Source organism: Phyllobates terribilis, unplaced genomic scaffold (genome assembly GCF_046119375.1).
Source record: "Phyllobates terribilis strain yellow unplaced genomic scaffold, ASM4611937v1 Scaffold_2__4_contigs__length_985480577, whole genome shotgun sequence".
Taxonomy (NCBI): domain Eukaryota; kingdom Metazoa; phylum Chordata; class Amphibia; order Anura; family Dendrobatidae; genus Phyllobates; species Phyllobates terribilis.
The window spans coordinates 106,752,134-106,772,180 of NW_027362762.1; the positions used below are offsets into that span (position 1 = coordinate 106,752,134).

The 20,047-nt window shown below is 40.5% G+C and overlaps 1 protein-coding gene across 1 annotated transcript in view; it reads right to left on the minus strand.

Annotated features, from left to right (window-relative positions):
• The window catches only part of FLT1 (fms related receptor tyrosine kinase 1), a 77,315-nt gene that overhangs the window by 20,439 nt on the left and 36,829 nt on the right, over nucleotides 1-20,047 (minus strand). Inside the window, exons 5-10 of the mRNA XM_073662478.1 lie at nucleotides 18,753-18,915; nucleotides 16,999-17,135; nucleotides 14,130-14,301; nucleotides 12,448-12,565; nucleotides 2,533-2,702; nucleotides 2,275-2,431 (exon numbers count right to left, since the gene is read on the minus strand). Of these exons, the coding sequence (XP_073518579.1) occupies nucleotides 2,275-2,431; nucleotides 2,533-2,702; nucleotides 12,448-12,565; nucleotides 14,130-14,301; nucleotides 16,999-17,135; nucleotides 18,753-18,915 (917 nt within the window). The remainder of the gene's footprint in view (nucleotides 1-2,274; nucleotides 2,432-2,532; nucleotides 2,703-12,447; nucleotides 12,566-14,129; nucleotides 14,302-16,998; nucleotides 17,136-18,752; nucleotides 18,916-20,047) is intronic.

Below are 20,047 nucleotides of genomic sequence, written 5' to 3' on the forward strand. Positions count from 1 at the left end.
TTTTCTTATACCTCTATATCAGCATTACTGGAATGCTTGCCCTGGTTAAACGGAGCAGATGTAATAATATTTTATTTCTACTATCTACTATTAGATCCCCGGGAGGCCTCTGGAAAATGAAATATTGTTTCCTGTTGTTGTAATTTTTTTGTTTTGTTTTGTTTATACAGTATTGGAAAAAGGAACGATTATATAATTACAGGAGTTTTAGTTAAAAAATAAAATAAAAAATAAAACAACTAAAAAACATATTTTCTCAGCCGTACACATTAAAACCAGATGGTGAATTGTGCAAGGAAGTTTTTTTTTGTTTTGTTTTTTTACTTAACATCAAATTCCAATCTGGATTTAAGGGCTTAATATTCCATTATAAGGCTTTGTCTGAGTAATGAGAAAAATAACCACAGCAGGTCTCCATCTTGATCATTGTCAGCAGGGAACTTTCCAAATATTTACTCAATATTGTAATTTCGTCAATATGTCTGTACGGTGGAGAACGCTTATTGTACCGTATCTTGGTGCTCATGTCATAAAAACTCATATATATGTCAGTGGCCCTTCACGATGTGGACCTCAAAATAGGAGACATGACTGAAGTTATTCCAAGACACAGCCATACAATATTAAGACCAAATGGAGGTTACTTAATCTGTTAAAATAGTTTTCCAGTGGGGAAATACTTTATGCAAAGAGCTCAAAGTAATTAAAAAATAAAATAAAAGAATCCATACTTGCCCTCATCGATGTTCTGATTCTGACCAGGTCTAACACAGATCTCTTCTTTCAGGTCCCATCTTAACCTACAGGAAATGCAGCTCAACCTAATACTGACCAAGACGGGTCCTTGCTGCAGTCAGTCATTGACTAGGTGGGCATTTCCTGTGTGTTGAGCTGCACCAGAAAGTAGGGACTGTTTTGGGACCTGCATCGCTTTGGAAATGGAGAAACAGGGGGGGGGGGGGATTGGTGAAGTGACTATCACTTCTTTTCTTGTTTAGACAATGCAAGGTGGCTCTGTCAGTGGTCGCCTGGCAGCTCTAAAATGGCTACCACAAACCGGCTTGGTGCAAGCTACTCCATTTCCCAGAGCACTGGTGTAGCCCTGGTCTTTACCCTTTAACACCTAGACAGGGATCTGGACTTACACAGGGGTCCCTGGGCAAGGGCCACAGAGTCAGCTGCTGTTCGGTGGCACAAGCTGGATAGTCAGGTAGCCGGAAGAAAACCAAGAGGGCAGCAAAGGTACAAAATAGTCAATAAAAAGCCGAGGTCAAAGCACGGAAAACACAAATACAACACAGGAGCGAAGCCACAGATCTAAACCAGTAAAGCACAAAGCTACATCTGGCAGCTTCCAGCAGTAAGCTGGAGCCTTCAGTAGGGTGTGGTGCTCTCCAATTGGCTGGAGCAGAGAGCTGATAAGTCCAGGTGCACAGCACACACACCCATACTGCCAGACTGAACAGCACTGCAGGTCCCAGCCATCCAAATCTAAGAGGCTGGACAGAGCCTGTGCTGTCCAGAGCTTCTGGTTCCAATATTTCTTCTAACACCAGTGCCGTCCGCAGAATGAATACGGTGGTGCTTGGTGACAGAAGCAGACGTTGCAGTAGCAGGTCTTGGTGGAGATGTGACAGACAACTAACACACATGGATCTCAGATCTAAACGGTAGAAATCCATGTTATGGCATACATACATTGCTATCGGCCTATACTCTACCTTCTTATATCTCCTACCATATATGAAGCACACGACCATTCACACGAATTGTGATATTGTCTGCTGATATAAAGGAAAATATGGAGCGTCATATGTCAAAACATGGATGGTTTGCAATTCTGTAATAAGTAGCTGTAGGTACTAGGTGTGACAGTGTTGGCTCAGTGAAGACAACCCAGGCATGTTCAGAGCTTAGATAGGTTGTCCCACAAAGTGTTACACTTGGTGTTTCCAACAACCCCATAGTCACTGACTGGAGCGGAGCACAGATTGGACAACCAACCACTCCATTTAAACTCTTCCTCAACATAGTTGTGAAGTGAGGAGGAATGGAGACTCATGAACCCTCTTCTAGTGATCAGTGGGGATCCTATCAGCGAGGGTCCTACTAATTGTAGTAATGATGCTCTGTAGTAATGATGCTCACAAATTGGTACAATGGAAATGTAAAGGTGTCAATGAAATTGCTATTTTTGTATTCCAATCTGTTTTAGTACTACAAGTTGATGCAAGTATCTTCACAGATTCTCATGAATATCATCTATCTACCTACCTTGAGCCAAAGTGGTTTTGCGTGCATGGATGCCATGTCCAAGTTATTCTGGGCGGTGGAACTCCATATACTGTACATGTCAGTGTTTGCCTGCTGCCCAGTGTGTACGGTTGTGGTTCTAGAATTGTCATAGATTTCTCATAAATTTGTGGCTTTACTGTAAAATAGAAGAAAAATTGAGACATTACTCTTGATGAGAGCAGGAGCCCATTGACCAGAACCTTGAGTGACAAAACAAAAAAACGGCAATCAACGTACCATTAACTGTGAGGGTCATGGTAACATTTTTGATAAGATTCCACTGTTTCAGTTTCAGCGACACTGTGTATTCTCCTGCATCTTCTTCGGCAACATCCTTTATAGTTAAGACATCATCATGTATTATGTACCGTGCACACTTGTCTGCCGCCAACAGGTTATTTTTCCACCTACGATAGAAAGTGGACACATTTGGTAAACAGCCTAAACATTTCTCATATCTTAACAATATTGGGCTCTCTTGCTGAACGACTTACGCTCAGACATGTTGGCATTCTTCAAGTTCCATTGGTTCTTTGATGGCAAAAACTGCACTACTATTCTTACCATAAAAAATGCTAAAATCTTTAATGTGTGAACGTGCTCTTACACTTTGCGCATATACTAGCTTATAGTCCAGCTCAGTTTTTTTGTTTTGCTGTAATCTCTTTTACTTTCTGAGCTAAGCATTTCATCTGTATAGCTTCCCATGAATGGGTATCTCGCTGGGGTCTTGTCCTGTTCTGCCCTTATTCACATGGATGTTGTTTAACACAAGGTAAGGTTTTAATACTAGTGACTAGTTAGGACTGTCCCGATGGGTACACTTTGTCGTGGTGGGATGGCTTTTATGACTTTTTGATCAATATAGCGTTAACTAAGTACCTTATGTTATTTACATGTACTATTACCATTTCCTTATTTACTTGCTGTAGGGTATATGGTCATTTTTTTTTGTGTGTTTTCTTGAGTTTTGTCTGTGAAATAGCCACAGTGTGAACGTGCTCTTACACTTTGCACATATAGCTCTTTATAGTCCGGCTCATTTCTTTGGTTTTGCTAAAATCTTTAATGGAGTGGATTCTAAGTAAATGGAATCCACTTGAATTTATTGGGATTTATTGGGACCCTTTTAAAACATGGAAGCCATGATGGTAATGCAATTTTACCTTTAAGTATTGCTACTTCAATTTATTAGAAAGGCTAGAGAGAGAGTTAGAAAAAAAGTGATTAGATTAAAAAATGAGATTGGAAAGGGTTCTTTACAGTTAAAGTCATCCAACTTTGGAATACTATGAGGAATACAATAACAGAATTTGAAGGGGTTTTCCAGAGGATAAACAGATTTTTTATTAAAGTGTTAAGACAGGTAAAAAAAAAAAAGTTTTAATACTCACGCTCACTGATCCTCCCAGCTCCTGTTATGACACTTACTCAATTCTTTCTATTTGTAATTCCGGGTCATGGCTGTATCCACCAGAAATACTTTTTCAGCCAATCACTGGTTGAGGTAGGTCAACAATTTGGCAAGTAATTGGCTGAATTAGCATTTCTAGCCTCTATTATTATGTTGAGATGTGACCAGAAATTAGAGACAAGCATGGACTTGGTAAGTGTCCAAACAGGGGCTGTGGAGATGGGTGAAGGTGAGGACTTCACACGTTGCGGCACTGTTGTTTTTTTGCTGCACTCATGCAAAAACCACATTGTTTTGCTACAATTTTCAAAAATCATGGCAGAAAACGTTGCAGTTTAACTGCAATTGTGGCAAAACAAATGCAATGCTGTCGCAACGTGTGAGCGCAGCCTCAAGGAGAACTAGGAAAGTAATGATTTAATTAAATTGAAAGACTTTTTTCCCCCATTTGGCACACTCGACAAATTCTTAGCACTTTTTCCCTTTTTCTAGATCCAATAACATGGTCTCGGAAATAAACACATGTTTTTTAAACCTAAGTAACTTTGTAATATGATAGAAAAATGGTTGTTTTTCTCTAGCCCATGTTTCCATTGCTTTCATATGTTTTCAGCATAAAATAAGAAGACGTTTTACTCATATATATTATCAAGCATAAATAACTTAATGGCTAGAGAGTAGAAATAAGTGAAACCGAACTTAAAAGTTTGGGGTTCGTACCAGACAGTTAGTGTCTGATGATAAACACCGAACACTGACTTCTTCCGGAAGTCCGTTGCAATGTTCAGAGTTCCGGTGGAAGTCCAGGAGGAGGGAGAGAAAATTTTCCATCTCAAAAGTTCGGGTCCTCATTACCTTCAATGGGGTTCGTGGTCTGGTTCAACTTCGGGTACAGTTCTGGTACCCGAACCGAAATTTGAAATAAAGTTTGGGTCGAGAACCAGAACCCGAACTTCCACAGGTCCGCTCATTCCTACTAGAGAGGTTTAAAAAGTCATATCAAATAGATTTCATGCATTTTTACCATGTTCCTAAGCCGAATGACTCGAAGGGCAATGAAATTGTAAAACACGATTGTACGCTGCATCAAGCATGTTGAACATGGATGTTATAAATTATCCTATTTCTTTAATACAAACATTATGTTTCTCTGTTCTACTACAAGAAAATGCTCTATTTATAGCAGAGTTCAGCCACCCAGGCGACCCTCATTTTACTGACAGAACTTACAAACTCCGAAAAAACATAAATCCGGATATTTTTAGAACACGGAATTCGGAACATTTGTGAAAAATAAATTTCTTATTTTCACACAAATCCCCTTCTTAACCCTTAATATTATGACCCCTGCGTTCATTGCATGGGAAATAACTCACAAGGATGACTGATCATAAGTTTAGATCCTTTGTCTCTTTTTTTAGTGGGATCTATATATAACCATAGTTAACACATTTTGTTCCTTCGTGCATCGGAATATCTTGAGGAACAGCTCCAAGAAATTTCAGTTTTACCTTGGTCAAAGTTTCAATGGCTCACAAACTTAAGGTATGTAGTGTAGCTTGTTGACTTAAAGGATTTGTCTACTTTGGAAAGCCTGGTTTGTTAGGGCTACAAGAAGATAAACTGATCACAGTACATTTTGATGTTGGGACCACCAGCAATCAGTTGTGCAGCCATGTGTTTTATTTCTCTACTGTGCCACTGCTGGTAAAACAAAGATTTACACAGTTCTTGTTGAAATAAATAGGCTACACCGATTTCCTGGGTCCTCCAGGAATTTTAAAAGGTGTTAAACTCTGGAAAATAAAACATCACAGACTCTCAAACATTATTACAATTTAAAGGCGTTGTCTCATCTTATTAAAGGGGTAAAATTGAAAAGTGCTTGTAAAAACAAGAAACTGCTCATTTGAGAATCTCAGTGCATGCTGGGATACTCAAACAAAGTGTCATCAGTGGGCAGAGTCTGCGGTAACAGCCAGAGCCCGTGCCCCCTCCCTGAAAGGAAGCGTCATCAGTGATGCTTGTTTCAGGGGCTGGGCTAGTGCCTGCTCTGTCACTGTGTGCGCTTTTTCGTCAGCTCAGATCAGTAGTAACAAGCTGATAACAGAGGGCATTGTAACATGAATATCCGGCTTGCAGAGACCAGCGCTGCCCCTGCAAGTGGCGTCACTTGTGAGGGCGGCGTTGGTCTCTGCAAGGCAGGTATTTGTCTTAGAACACACACTGACAGTGCGCTCTTTTGCTGATTCGCTACTACTGATCTGAGTCAGCGAGAGAGCGCACTGTCTTTGTGCACATTGCACAATGAGAGAGCAGGGACCAGCCCAGCCCCTGAAATAAGCATCACTGATAAGGCTTCATTTCAGGTAGTGGTAGGGGCTGTGGCAGTGATCGCAGCCTCTGCCCCTTGATGACGCTTCATTTGAGAATGCCAGCATGCACTGGGATTCTCACATGAATCGTCATCAAAAAGGAGGTTGTAAAAAAAAAACAGACAGTGTAGTTAGGGAACGTTAGAGAATTTATAATTCATGTATTTTAGAAAATAGATTAGATTATGGCACTGCATAGATAGGGATTTAGGAGGAAAATGAAGCTATACTTCGGACCACCCATTTAGGTTGGATTATCTAAAGATTCTCTGCCATAGTTGAGACTTCTTCTAATGTCTCACATGAGATAGATTCCCATGCATTAAGGAGAAATGTGGATTTCCCAAAGGAACTTAGTTATAAAGTCAACCGCGAAGAAGGGAGTGGACAGGTAAGTATCTATGAACAATAAGGTCATTTTCCGAGATACTGATCCCTATAGACATCACTTGGGCACAAGAGAGACCTTGTTATAAAGCCACGAAAAGCACTTGAATTTCAATTATGAAAAGGGACAGGAAAAACATCATTAATTGTTCAGGGCTAATAGAATGATGAGAACTGGAATACCTTCACTGTAGCAAAACCTTATGGGAAACACGAGTCCATGACCCTAGAGCATGATTAACATTTGATTGTCTTCCTTTACTATTTTAGGATCAGAAAGTATGGAGGCAATTCCCCTTCACGTTATTTGTTTTCCTAATTGGATCTGTCACGCAAACCTTTGTTCCAGGTTTAATACATCAGGCCGGTTGGGTGCTGCTAAGCTGCAGATAGCATTGTTTATTAAAGGTGTTTGCATCTTATTTTTCGATTTTGAAATATTCCACATTACTGCCAAGAACTGACTACAATAGTTAATTTAGGTAAGCCACAAGAAGAATGGGTGCACAATATCAATGACGAAGGTTGAGGCGCTAAAAATAATCTTGATGAGTATTTTATTAATCGACTATTTTCATATTTCAGGGCTCCGAAGTGTCATGAATTAAATTTTAAAATGATGGTCATGAAGTGACTTGAATTAGTTTCCTAAAGGGTAAAAAGTTGCAAGCACCTGTGTAAGGCTAGGTGTACAATTTTACTTTATTTTTTACAGTGCACTCCGCTGGACGTATACGCTTCAATTGCCAAAAACTGTATTCAGACGTATATTGCAGCGTATCCACATAGGCAAAAAATTGTTTTTATTTTGAATACATTTTGTTAAAGGGGTTATCCAGGACTATTTATTGTTTTACCATTGGCCCAAGAGCTAACTGGCAGGCAGTTGCTAACTACCTGGCTCTTGTGATTAGCACCGATTTCTGTTGGTACAGAATGGCAGCTACTCTTCTGCTATGCTCCATTGAGAGGGCGTCACTAACGATGTCATGCTGATTGACAGTTGGATACCTATTGAGCCGACTGACAGTCAACATGGTGTTGGCAGTCACATCCCGTCGACAGAGCAGCCCGAAAGATGAAGAGCTGCTCAGTTGACGTGCAGCAGTTAAATCGCCGACAGGAGCGGTCAGTGACCGCACTGAGCTGGTGCCAGGTAGAACAGGCAGGTAATTGTCTCTGTTAGCAACTACCTGCCTGTTAGTTTTTAGGCCCATAGTAAAAAAAAAAAAATAGTCCTGGGCAACCCCTTTAAGTTTACATCCTATTGCGTTTTTTTGGGGATACATAGAAGAAAAGTACTTGACTATGCTTTTTTTGGTCCACAAAAATGTATGAAAAAGTAAGTTTTTTTCTCAACTAGTGAAACTTATAACAGTACATTTCAATACGTCTAAATTATATACGTTTTCCTGTTTGTGCCATGATAAAAGAATAACAAAATTAATAAAAAAAATTAAAAAAAGCATATATAGACACAAATAGACATAAATGACTTATATATTGAAATTAAGACATAGTTCAATGTATAGTACGCGCTTCCATTAGTTTTTGATGTATACGTTATACGTTATACTCATACAAATGTGAACCAAGCCTAACAAGGTTGGAATTTTAGCGATGGTCACTTACAATCTTCTTTCCCATATGTAGGAAATGGACTTTTACAGCAATCTGTAACTTCAGGGATTTAAATTCATAGACCACCTACATTCAATCTTGCTGGATGCCATACAGTACGTTCTCCTAAATGTTCACTAAGATATCTGTACCACCCTCTGTAGATCCCATGCAGCAAAGTTTGAGCCATCCAATGTCTACTTCTGGCTTGCTCAGTGGGTATGCGCCCAGTTACTGCACTGGCAGCCATTGTCTGTAGGGTATTTTTATTTGCACTGGTTTTTGTGTTTTTGTATCACACACATATTTCACCCTACTGTACAGAGATTACAGACACTCAGACTATTTCCCCAATATCACATTTACACTGCTGATAATTTCATAAGTAGTCAAGTATCTAGTCGATCAGTATGTTTTTGGATTGTGGGAGAACACTGGGTACCAATAGGAAACCAATAAAAAAAAAGAACAAAAACATACAAACTCCCTTCTGATATTATCTCTTGTCAAATTTACAATGTGATCCTATTGACTTGTGTTCTGCTGAGATTTAACTAGCACACTTTGGCCGTACGTCTTGTATCGTGGCCAAAATTGCCATGTAGCCCAAGTCTTATAACCATTCTCCATCTTTTCTCTGCTTATCATGACACTTCCTCCCATCAAGTAGAGCTTTTTTTATGTCAATTTCAATCCCATAACTGCTTCCCACACAATCCGCAAAACCATCTGCTGTGATCATTTCTGCGATCTGATTGGCTACTGTGTGTTCTATCTCCGCCTACTTTAAAGCAAAGGCATAAAGCTTAACAAGAAATTCAGTTTAAAGGGAATCTGTCAGCAGGTTTTTGTTACCTAATCTGAGAGCAGCATAATGTAGAGACAGAGACCTTGATTCCAGCGATGTGTCACTTACTGGGCTGCTTGCAGTAGTTTTGATAAAATCAGTGATTTATCAGCAGGAGATTATCACTATAATGACCTCTGTGTAACCCCGCCCACACCATTGATTGACAGCTTTCTGTCTATAAATTATGGTGACGCAATTATAATGGCGAAACCCTTGGTTGGTCAGAACGCTAAGCGTATGGTTGGATGATATTGATGTGCTGACTATCCTATGCTGTTATGTGAGGATGCTAATTGAGATTTAGAATAACGATTTGCTATTGGATTTACACTATGTTTTGACAACGCTGATATATGGAGAATCATATCATTTATTTAGAGATGGACACCTTAGGCATTGAAAACACCCACCAAGTATAAAGCCGTAATATAACATCTATCTTAATGGATGCTGCTTAATTAGAAGATCTTAATTAGAAGATCTGCCTGGACAAAACATTAATATAAAAGCCGGTGATCTGGGAGTTTTTTTATGACACCATTCAGACTGTGACAGTGTTGAGCGGCCCTAATTTCCTTAGTTTATTCTGTCTATTGCAGACTTCTTGGTGGACTTTTTGCTCCTACACAGAGAAAGTGCCACAGAAAATTTGATAAAGAGACTTTTACTGGGACTTTTCAGCAATTTTTTTGTTCATTTGTTTGAAACTCTTTTTTATTGTGCTCTAAATATTCTATAAGGGTATGTGCACACGATGCAGAAATGAAGCAGAAAATTTCTGCATCATTTCTGCATCTCCCTGGCAGAAAAAACGCATGCAGATTGTGCATGCGTTTTTCCTGCAGAATACATGCGGATCCACATGCAGATTCACATGCGTTTCCGCATGCAGATTGACAAGCGCTTTCCAGGCGATTTTAGCATCACTTGGAAAGTGCTTGACAACTAGGTCACACTATATAAATCCATGCAAACAGCATGGATTTATATAGTGTGACCCGAGAGAGTGTATATACTTACCTCCGATGGCCCGCGCTGTCCTGCTCAATCTGTTCTCCCGGCTGCCGGCAACTTTGAATTGAAAGACCTGCCGACGTCAGCGTCACGTGACCCGTCACATGACTCTGACGTCACCGCAGGTCCTACAACTCACTGTAAGTGCCGGGAACCAAGCGGGAGCACTGTGCGGGCCGACAGATGGTAAGAATACATTTATTTTTTATTTTATTCTTCTTTTACAGCTTTTTTAATGGTACCTGGGTGTGGATGAGACTCTCCTCTCCTCCACACCCGGGTACCATCCGCACATTAGAACGCACCAATTACGCAAGTACAAATGCTGTCTTGCGGAATTGGCGCGTTCTAATGCAAGTCAATGGCGGCGAAATCGCCGCGTTTCCGCAAAATTAATTGACATGCTGCGGATTTTTGACCGCAGCGTTAACGCTGCGGAAAAATCCGCATCATGGGCACAGCACATGCGGATTTCCATTGGGGAACATTGCTTCCCTTCTACCATGCGTTTTTCATGCGTTTCCGCGGCGTTTACGCAACTGCAAAAACGCCGCGGAAACGCATGAAATACGCATCGTGTGAACACAGCCTTATATAAACTTTTCGCCTATGCACAGTGAACACAGAACGCTGCCAATCATTGGTGTGGGCGGAGCTAAGCAGAGCTCAACATTGAGAGAACTGCTAGATTTGCAGCAGAGGATTTTCTAAAAACTAAAGCAAGCAGCCCAGTAAGTGATGAATCACTGGAATCAGGGTCTCTACCTCATGCTGCTGACAGATAGGGCATCAAAATCCTGGTGACAGAGTCCCTTTAAGGCTGTCATATGTCTGATTTTCAATAACTTTTCGTGACTCCTTTATGTGCTTTATGATTAAAGGGGTATTAAAAAAATGAAAAAATAAAAGATTCCATAAAAATATCTGGTACTTGTTACTGAGCGTTTTGCAGTTAGAATAGAAACTTGGCAAAGCGGCATTAGAAAAAATAGTTGAGTCAGCATGTCCTACAACAGAAAAAAGCCCAAAGTGTAAATATAGTCTGGCAATCGCTGCTAAAGGACATGACTCATTGAAAGGAAAGCCCAAAGTGGTGTCTATTCATAAGCTATACAGGCCAAATTGCTCAATATTACAGGGAAAATGAGGGTAACCCTCCATGCCTGCGACATGATTACCAAAATACCACAAATTAGGGCTCATGGTTATGGCTGAGCAGAACCTATATGGCAGCATAAGGAGCCGCAAATGCAGATACAGGCACTCCATAAGCTACAGTATCTCAACAAACTTCCATATGGAGCCATATGGAAGCCAACTTAACTTTGGGTGCTTAAGTTATTTAAAGGTAATATATCACCCTGTTTTTGCTACTTAATCTGAGACCAGCATAATGTAGAAAAAGAGACCCCGATTCCAATGAAGTTTCACTTAGTTTACTGGGTAGGCAAATTGCCTCTTCAGAGAAGAAGATGACTAAAACTGTAAAGTTCTAGGGTTCTAGTCCTCTTCTGCCCTGAAGAAGCAATTTACATATTTAATTTCCCAGAAGAGCATTGCATGGCTTATAAGCCTCCTTCCACTGGCATGACAGGCATGTCACTCTCCACAAAGAGAAACATTAACCCTTAGATCATGGGGTGCAGCAGTTCCGACACAATCAGAGTTTTTAAATGTAGCTGTCAGGACTCAAACCCAGAAGCACTTGTGCACCAGGCGGCAGCTCTTCCCTCTGAGCCATTCAGCTCGCTGGACAGTTCCTTGTTAACCCAGATACCAGTACCTGTGTTGTTCCCGAGTGGCTCCACCATGTGTTGTTCCTGATTGGCTTCATCCTGTGATTTTCTGATTGAACACCCTATATAAACCAGGCCTGGCACCTCTTCCTTGTGAGATTATTGAGCGCCCAGCCTTTAGTCAAGTGTGCCTTTCACCTGCTGCCTCATCCAAGACTATACTGCTGTTCCTGTGTACCTCAGGCTATTTCTGACTACTCAACCTTATAAATCCTTCAAGACTATACTGCTGCTCCCATGTACTGATCTCTGGCTATTTTTGACTAATCAAGCTGCTAAATCCTTCAAGACTATACTGCTGTTCCTATGTACTGACCTCTGGCTATTCCTGACTATGCTACCTGCCGATGCTGCCCCTAGTGGTTGCAATACCACTACTCCAACCTAGGTCAGTTCCTAACAGTAGCAGAGCTCATAAAGCTTTCCCTGCCCACACCACAGCTTTCTATGTACATTGTTTATTGAAAGTGAGCTGCTTAACAGAGGAGGCATTGTCGGACTAGGGCTCACCTGAGCATCAGTCCCAGCAGTCATTATCTCCTATTAATAAAACTTTCATTGTATGAAAACAACAGAACACAGCCTAATAAGTAACACATCACTGAAATCTGTGTCTCAGATGCTACCTCTTGTCCTTAGATTACATAGCAAAAACCAGCTGATGGATCCCCTTTAATATTGGCATACTCTACTTACCAGGTAATTTCTGGAGGAGGAAATGCTCTCACTTTAACAGCAATGCGGTAAAATTTCTGACCCACCACAGCTTCCAATACACCTGTCCTTCGAGGTTTAACATTTAGGTACGGAGCAGCTGCAAAACCAATAAAGGAAAAATAACACTAAAAGTCAGTGGGGCTGATATCTTAAATAAAATGTGCTATGTAAAGTGCATTAGAAACAAGTGCACCATTTATAATCTTGTTCTACCATATGTAAGAAAGGTTTGAAAAATGCATTTAAAGGATGGGGCTAAGGACTTGAGATGGTTGTGCTAAATGTATTATTCACTTTCCCCATAGGAAGTAATGGGTGGTGAAAAAGACGCTGAAAAAACACATCAAAAATACACCAAATTTTGCATCAGCGTTTTTGATGACTGTTTCTGAAAAACAAGCAGACTCTTTTTTTTATAAATCGGTACATTCCCTCTAAAATGTTTTACAGTTTATCACTTTAAAGGCTTTGGACACATTTGACGTGGAATGAAATGATTTTTCATTTTTGTGGTTACCTTTAGTTAATGAAATTGCACTAAATTACAGTCTACAATCTTCATTCCATCATTCATTTCCAGACACCCCTGATATGCAGTTTGCAGCCTGATCCAAATTTCAGGTTTTTCTCTTGTGGGAGTGTCCCTCCAAGTAATATAGGCTGGATGTGAGCTCTGTGTGTATCCAGGGTGCTACTGTCTACATTTGCTTTCATGTGTCATGCTATACCATAGACTGTTTTCTCTGCTCTCCATAAAACTTTAGACACTTTATCCCCTCCCTCCACTGCAAATTTGTGTGCAACTCCCTTCCCTCCTGCTATTTCTAACACTGAGAGAAGTAGGGGGGGGGAGCAGGGAGAGATCATTCAGCTAAATAAAGGACTTATAGACACTTTACAGCAGCAAAGTGGTGCCACATTTTTAATGAAGACTATTCTGAAAGCTGCTTAACTTTCTAGTAAGTAAGCAAATGAACAATAACAAAAAATGTGCATAGGTGTGCACAGTCCTTAAATGATTGGCATATGAAGGGAACATGCCCAAACCACGGGCAGCTAGAATCAGAGCCCGGCCGAGCGATTGCAGCCCTTACTCTGTAGGGCTGAGGAGTTTCACAGAAAACATAGTTAGAACAGGGCAGTGGGCTGCAGTTCCCTGCTGGCTTTTCCCCTCTCTCGCCAGTTGATTGACAGGTCTCTCCCTATGTAAACACATGGAAGAGACCTGTCAATACAACCTCAGTGAGCAGGGAGAAGCTAGCTGGGGACTGCATCAGACTAGCCAACTTTCCCTATTGTTCCCAGTCAGGCAGGTTTTCAGTCCAGCAGCGCTTCAGAGTAAAACATACCACACAGCCAGGCTTTGATTCATGCTGCCTATGGTTCGAGTAGCATGAATCCAATAACAAGGTCCCTTTAAACAGGGTATTCAGGAATCCCATGTGGACAAGCTATAAACACCAGGAAAGTCTCAAGCAATAATAAAATGATGTGTATTACATACATTAAAATGGCCAAGCATGTATTACATGAAGAGGAGAGGTCCACTAGAGCAAGAGCTACTATTTTGAGCAGCTCCATTTGATGGATACCAAAAGTAATATAGGCAAAATATCTTTTTTTTAGTTACATTTTTATTACAGTATTACAGAAGATCTTACCGTGAACACGAACTGTTGTATTGACGGATTTGGTTGATGGCCCATTTGTCGCAGTACAGGTATACAAGCCTTGGTCAATGCTCCTTACTTTGTGGATAAATAGCATGCTGTACACCACCGCCTCTGAGTCTAAAACAATCCTCTTTATTATGGAGCCCAGTCTGCCAAATTTCTAGAAAAATAGGTACTGTAGTTACAAAGCTGCGTAGTGGGAATCTGCCTCATCACTTTATTTATATACAGTAGTATGTTGTTATTATTGTTATGGTTATTTACACACATATTTGCTTGTTGCACGTGGTTACTTTATTGCATTTTTTTTATATAATTTTATACAGACATAAAAAGTTATAGATACAAAATATATCAGTTTTTTTATATTATCGAGGTGCAGATATTCTATTTCCACATTAGCAGCAGACATTTCTTTGCAGCTTTTGATTTGCACATGGCAAAATATTGACACAGCGCTTTCACTTTGGAAAGGAAATGATGTGACCAATCCGTCCAGTGCACAGTAGTTGGCTCACGTCATCCGTGAGATCCTGACTAACTGGATTAAGTGATGGCTCTACACACATGGGTGGGGGAGCCTAACTGTCTGGCAGTGATTTGGCAGAGGAAGAGAGAATTAATGCTCCTAATAGACATCGCCTGTTTGCTTAATAAAGCCTAGACCCTAATGTGCTGTATAACACTCATTGTATCAAAAAAATTATACAATTTCCTATATACTTTTTTATTTGTGTCTTGCAGTCATTCAATAGGAACCTTTTTTGGTTTTAAGGGGTTGTCCAGTTTTTAACTACAAATCTGCAGTCACTCTATATGACTGCAGACTTGTGAATCCTCACATTGCGCACACTGCACACTGTGAGGATTCTCCGTTGCCGGCAGTGCCGAGAGTGTGACTTTGAGTACGTGATTTGCATACATGTGGTCACATGACGACTAGATGGGTAAGTGTATTGATACAGTCTAGTCGTAATGTGGCGGGAAGTAAATAAAAGCGCATACTTGGGGTCACCTGACCGTCCGCTCTTGTTGCCGGCACCGGAGAAATCTCACAGAGCGCAATGCTCACTATGTGAGGATTCACAAGTCTGCAGTCATGTAGCTTGACCGGACAACCCCTTTAAAGTGAACCTATCAGCACACCGAAGTAGTGATATGTAGGTGCTTGTCTCCCCAAAAAAATGATATATTTTTTGTAGACATTCAATATGGCGGTAATGAGATATCTAGCACAGAAGCCATATGCAAATCAATCCGGAAGTGCATTGAGGGTGTGTCAGTGCATGTGGAAGAAAGCAGTCTAAATGAAATTACACACCCCCAATGCACTTCCATCCTCATTTGCATATGTCTACTCTAGATTTCTCATGCCCGGTACAACAGATCTCTACAAAAAATATATAAATTTTTTGGGAAAGACAATCACCTATACAGTCATACCATACTCAATATGTAAACACCAGCTTAAATAATAGTGGATAAATATCTCTCCTTGTCATGTGATGATCAACCAGGTGCATGGCTCCTTACAGTTACAGTTGTGTCCTGAAACAAACCACACACCTGTTTGTCCATCACATGACCAGGACAGGTACAGTATAAGAAATGAAAGAAGCACTCCTCCTCCTATCAAAGTTTTTATCCTCTGAATATATTGCAATCATCATATTATATAGCATTGTGTACCTACAATTGCTCATTATGTCTACCCAGCTAATTCTTCTCTTTTTCATTAGGTCTATGACATCACATGATTATAAACTGACTAGCTGAATCATACCTCCCAGCATTTTTGGAAAGGAAAGAGGGACAAAGTATGCGGTGCGCGAAGCATGTCACGGCACATTTTTAGGTCACTCCCCTAAATGTCAACGCCCCCTAACCACACCCCATGTCCACGCCCTCACCACACCCATTCAGTGCTGCTGATCACATTGTTTCATAAACCGTAATAAAAAAACAAAAAAAATAAATATTTATTTCCAAAAAGTAATGAATTAGAGTACAAATGCAAACTTGGTAGTGTTACTTTTACATAAGAATATTTTAAAGTACAAAATTCTATTTTAAAAGTTGCATATTATAATCATTAGATACACGACTCAGTAGTCAGTATCACACAGGATAGGATTAGATACACGGCTCAGCAGACGGTATCACACAGGTGAGGATTAGGTACACAGCTCAGCAGACAGTAACACACAAGAGGGGATTAGGAACAAACACCAATGTGCCTTCTCCTCAGAATCCCCCCAGCAGCAGCTCAGCAGCTGCGGGAGAAGCCGGTCCTGGCCGGAACTGCGGGGCACAGCCTCAAAATCGGGACGGTCCCGCAGTATGAAGGACGGTTGGGAGCTATGGCTGAATCCTTCTAAGCTCTATGTAGAAACGGGAGGTCAATTTTGTCCGCACAAGTCACGAGTCACTGCAAAAGTCAATGGCAGGAGGGAGGAGGGAGCAGCTGGGCCAGGAGTTGAAGAGGGGAATGATAAATGCAGGGACAAGAGACTTCCGGTTTCTACATAGAGCAGAGAAAATAGAAGAATTATCTGGGTACAAAGGCAAAATTAGCAATTGTAAGTACACAGTGTATTATAATATGATGAGTGCAATATATTAAGAGGATAAAAACTTTGATGGAAGTGCTTTTTTTAAGGTTTCTGTTGACTGACTGCATACAAAGACCCGGGAGGCCACAAAGAATTGACAGTGGTATCTATTTGATGAAATAGGCATACCCCTTCAATTACCTGCTATGGCTGTATTACCACAATGCATCTTGTAAGGAACAGTAGAACATAACAGAGGTGGATGGATACGGATGCAGGTAAGATGGAAGTATGTCTTTTCTTACCTGTCCAGGATATGTCCACTCTATTTCAGCTCTTGAATTCAGAGCCGTAGTTACCGTACAATTAATTGCCAGGGTGGCATTACGCAGCAGCCTGATGGAGCTTGGCACATTGAGCTGCACTTTATGGATTGCACTGGCTGCAAAAAAAAAATTAACCATTGCATGAAGAGTATTTAAAATAAAAAATATAGAAGCAACAGCATACACAAAAGAGAGGGGGCACCATAGCAAACAACAAAACTGGACTCTCCATTTTAGCACAGGATTTTGCCATCCAGGACAAAGGGTAATGTGCTTGCTTCTCCCTCTCCAACTCTCCAGCAGCAATCACTCACCCTTTTTAAAGGGAATCATTCAGCAGGTGTTTGTTATGGAATCTGAGAGCAGCATGATGTAGGGGAGGAGAGGCTGATTCCAGTGATGCACCACTTGCTGTGCTCCTTGCTGTAGTTTTGATAAAATCCCTGTTTTCTCTGCAGTAGGTTTGGCAGTTCTCTGAATGTTGAGCAGCATATTATCGCCCACACCACTGATTGGCAGCTTAGTGTGTACGCTGGTCATTGTCAGCAAGCTGCCAATCAGTGGTGGGGGCGGGGTTTCCCAGACCAGCTGGACTGACTGGCATGTGACACCTAGTCCTGCAGTGATAATTTCCTGCTGTGAAACACTGATTGCATTGAAACTATAGCAAGCAGCTGAGCAAGTAACACTTCACTGGAATCAGGGTTTCTATCCCTACATCATGCTGCTCTTAGATTAAATAGCAAAAACCTGCTGACAGATTCCCTTTAATGCCTAATGCAAGCGATAACTATTTCTCTTGACATAAGGATGGAGTGTTTAAATTCAAACTCTCACTTGACAATGCAGAAAGTCGGGAGGCCCCCATACACAACAGATGGTCAGTCGCTCCCACCCAAATTGGCAGGTTTGGCAGTCTTTAATCTAATGTGTATCTGGGCCTTAACTTGTTTTCTCCATAGAACCTCTTTATCTCCTATTCATGGGATAGGTGACAATTTATTGATCTTTGGGGGTCCGACTGCTACAGCCAGCACAGATTGGTAGAACCAGGCATTTTTATCCCTCTAAGGCTATGTTCACACATGTTGGGGTTTTTTTACTTTTCAAATCTGCATCAAAATTGATCTCTGGCAGGAAATCAGCTGTGTCAAAAACGCAGCTTTTGCTGTGTTTTTTGATGCGTTTTTTCAGCATTTTTTCCACTGTCCTTCTGTCTCTATTTATGCTTGTACATAAAGTTCTGTAAAAAAAAGAACCCCATTCTATTTTGCCATCAAAAATGCTGAAAAAACGTTGATGCAAATTTTGCTGCGTTTTTTCAGCGTTTTTTTCACCCCCCATTACTTCTTATGGCTGAAATAATGCTGAAAGAAGTGACATGCTCTATTTTCCAAAAACCATACCAAGGCACAAAATCCGCAACAACAACAAAAAAAACATGATGTGTGAACAGAGAATTCTGGTTTCTCATAGACTTTTCTGGTATTGAAAAATGAAGTTGAAAATTTGCATAAAAATCTGCAGCAAAAAACGCTGAAAAACCCAACATGTGTGAACAAAGTCTTAGAATGAACGGTAATTTACCTGCCTGTACGGAGAGGCAATAACTTGCTTTCCCAGGAAAATCCTTTTAAGGCTTCAAAGCTCAATAGCAGAAACATGGTTGGTCTCTATAATACATATATACTTTAAAAGAAAAGAAGCAAAAAGCAGCTGAAAATGTCACTCACATTGCTTATTGGTGAAGTACGATGACGTTTGCAGAACTCCGTTGACTTTGGCTTCACAACTTAGCAGGTCGAAAAACAAATACGTTGGGTTTCTAATAATGAAGCCTCTTTTGTTATCCCAAATAACGTTTTTGTGACCAGATAATATTACGTTTCCAAAGATCTAATGGGAACAAAGAGAACGTTGCTGATATACTGGAAAACATCATCATGTAATTACTTGTACAGTGAAGATCTGAAAGAAGTTTGTCAAGACAGACTCATCTTCTGAATAATGTCTGTGCCGCTCCCTGAACATCCAATTTAAGACGACGAGCTCATGACTAATCGTGGATATCCAAACATTATTCCAGCCCTTGTTTTTGGAGTTTTGTTCAAATGACCTTCACTCAAAAAAAGTATTGCTCGGAAACTAAAGTCCTATCAGTACACACATCTGCAATGTAATAATAAAATAGGTAAAGCATTAAAGTGGCAGTACACAATTAGAAAACTACGGCTGCAGCTCTGCTCCAATAAAGTGAATAAAACTCAGCTGCAATACCACACACAACCTGTGGACAAGTGAGGCGATGTAATTCTAGTCCTGGAATGCATGGGATATATCTATCAACATGGCAAGCTGCATACAATATGACTGTGTCCTAAAGTGAATATCCACTAGTCAACATCATATTGATTTTCAAGCTAAATATGTCCAAAATTCTGTGTTAACAGATTTTCTTTGTAAATTTTTATTGCGGTGGGAGCGCCTCCTGATATGGATTTCCAAAAGACTTCTGCATAACTTGTCATATTAAATATGTATTGTTTTTAACCTAGTGTAACTGCCGCTGTTCTTCTGAATCCGGCGTTATTTTTCTTTTGTTCCTACGTCTCTCCATTCCTGAGATATGGCCCTTTCATTCCTGTAGATAAATTGAGTCTATATAGCCAATGGGTGTGTGCCTCAAATGTGTTTTTTTTTTTTTCTTGTTGACCACGCCCAGATGGTTAAAAAGACAAAATTAAAATACAGGGAAGAAGGGGCTATATCTCAGGAACGGAGAGGCGCAGAAAGAAAAAAAAAACAATGCTGGAATCAGGAGAACAGCAGCATTTACATCGGGTAAATAAATGACATATTGATGGCAAGTGACAGGTCCCCTTTAAATGTTATAATTCTGGGTGCCCGCAGCCGCATGTCCCTGGATGGTGCTCTCTAATAGACACACCACCATTTTTATACTTAGAGAGACAAACACCTTTACTAAATAGGGAATAGTTGGGCACCATAGAAGGTAATGGGCAACGTA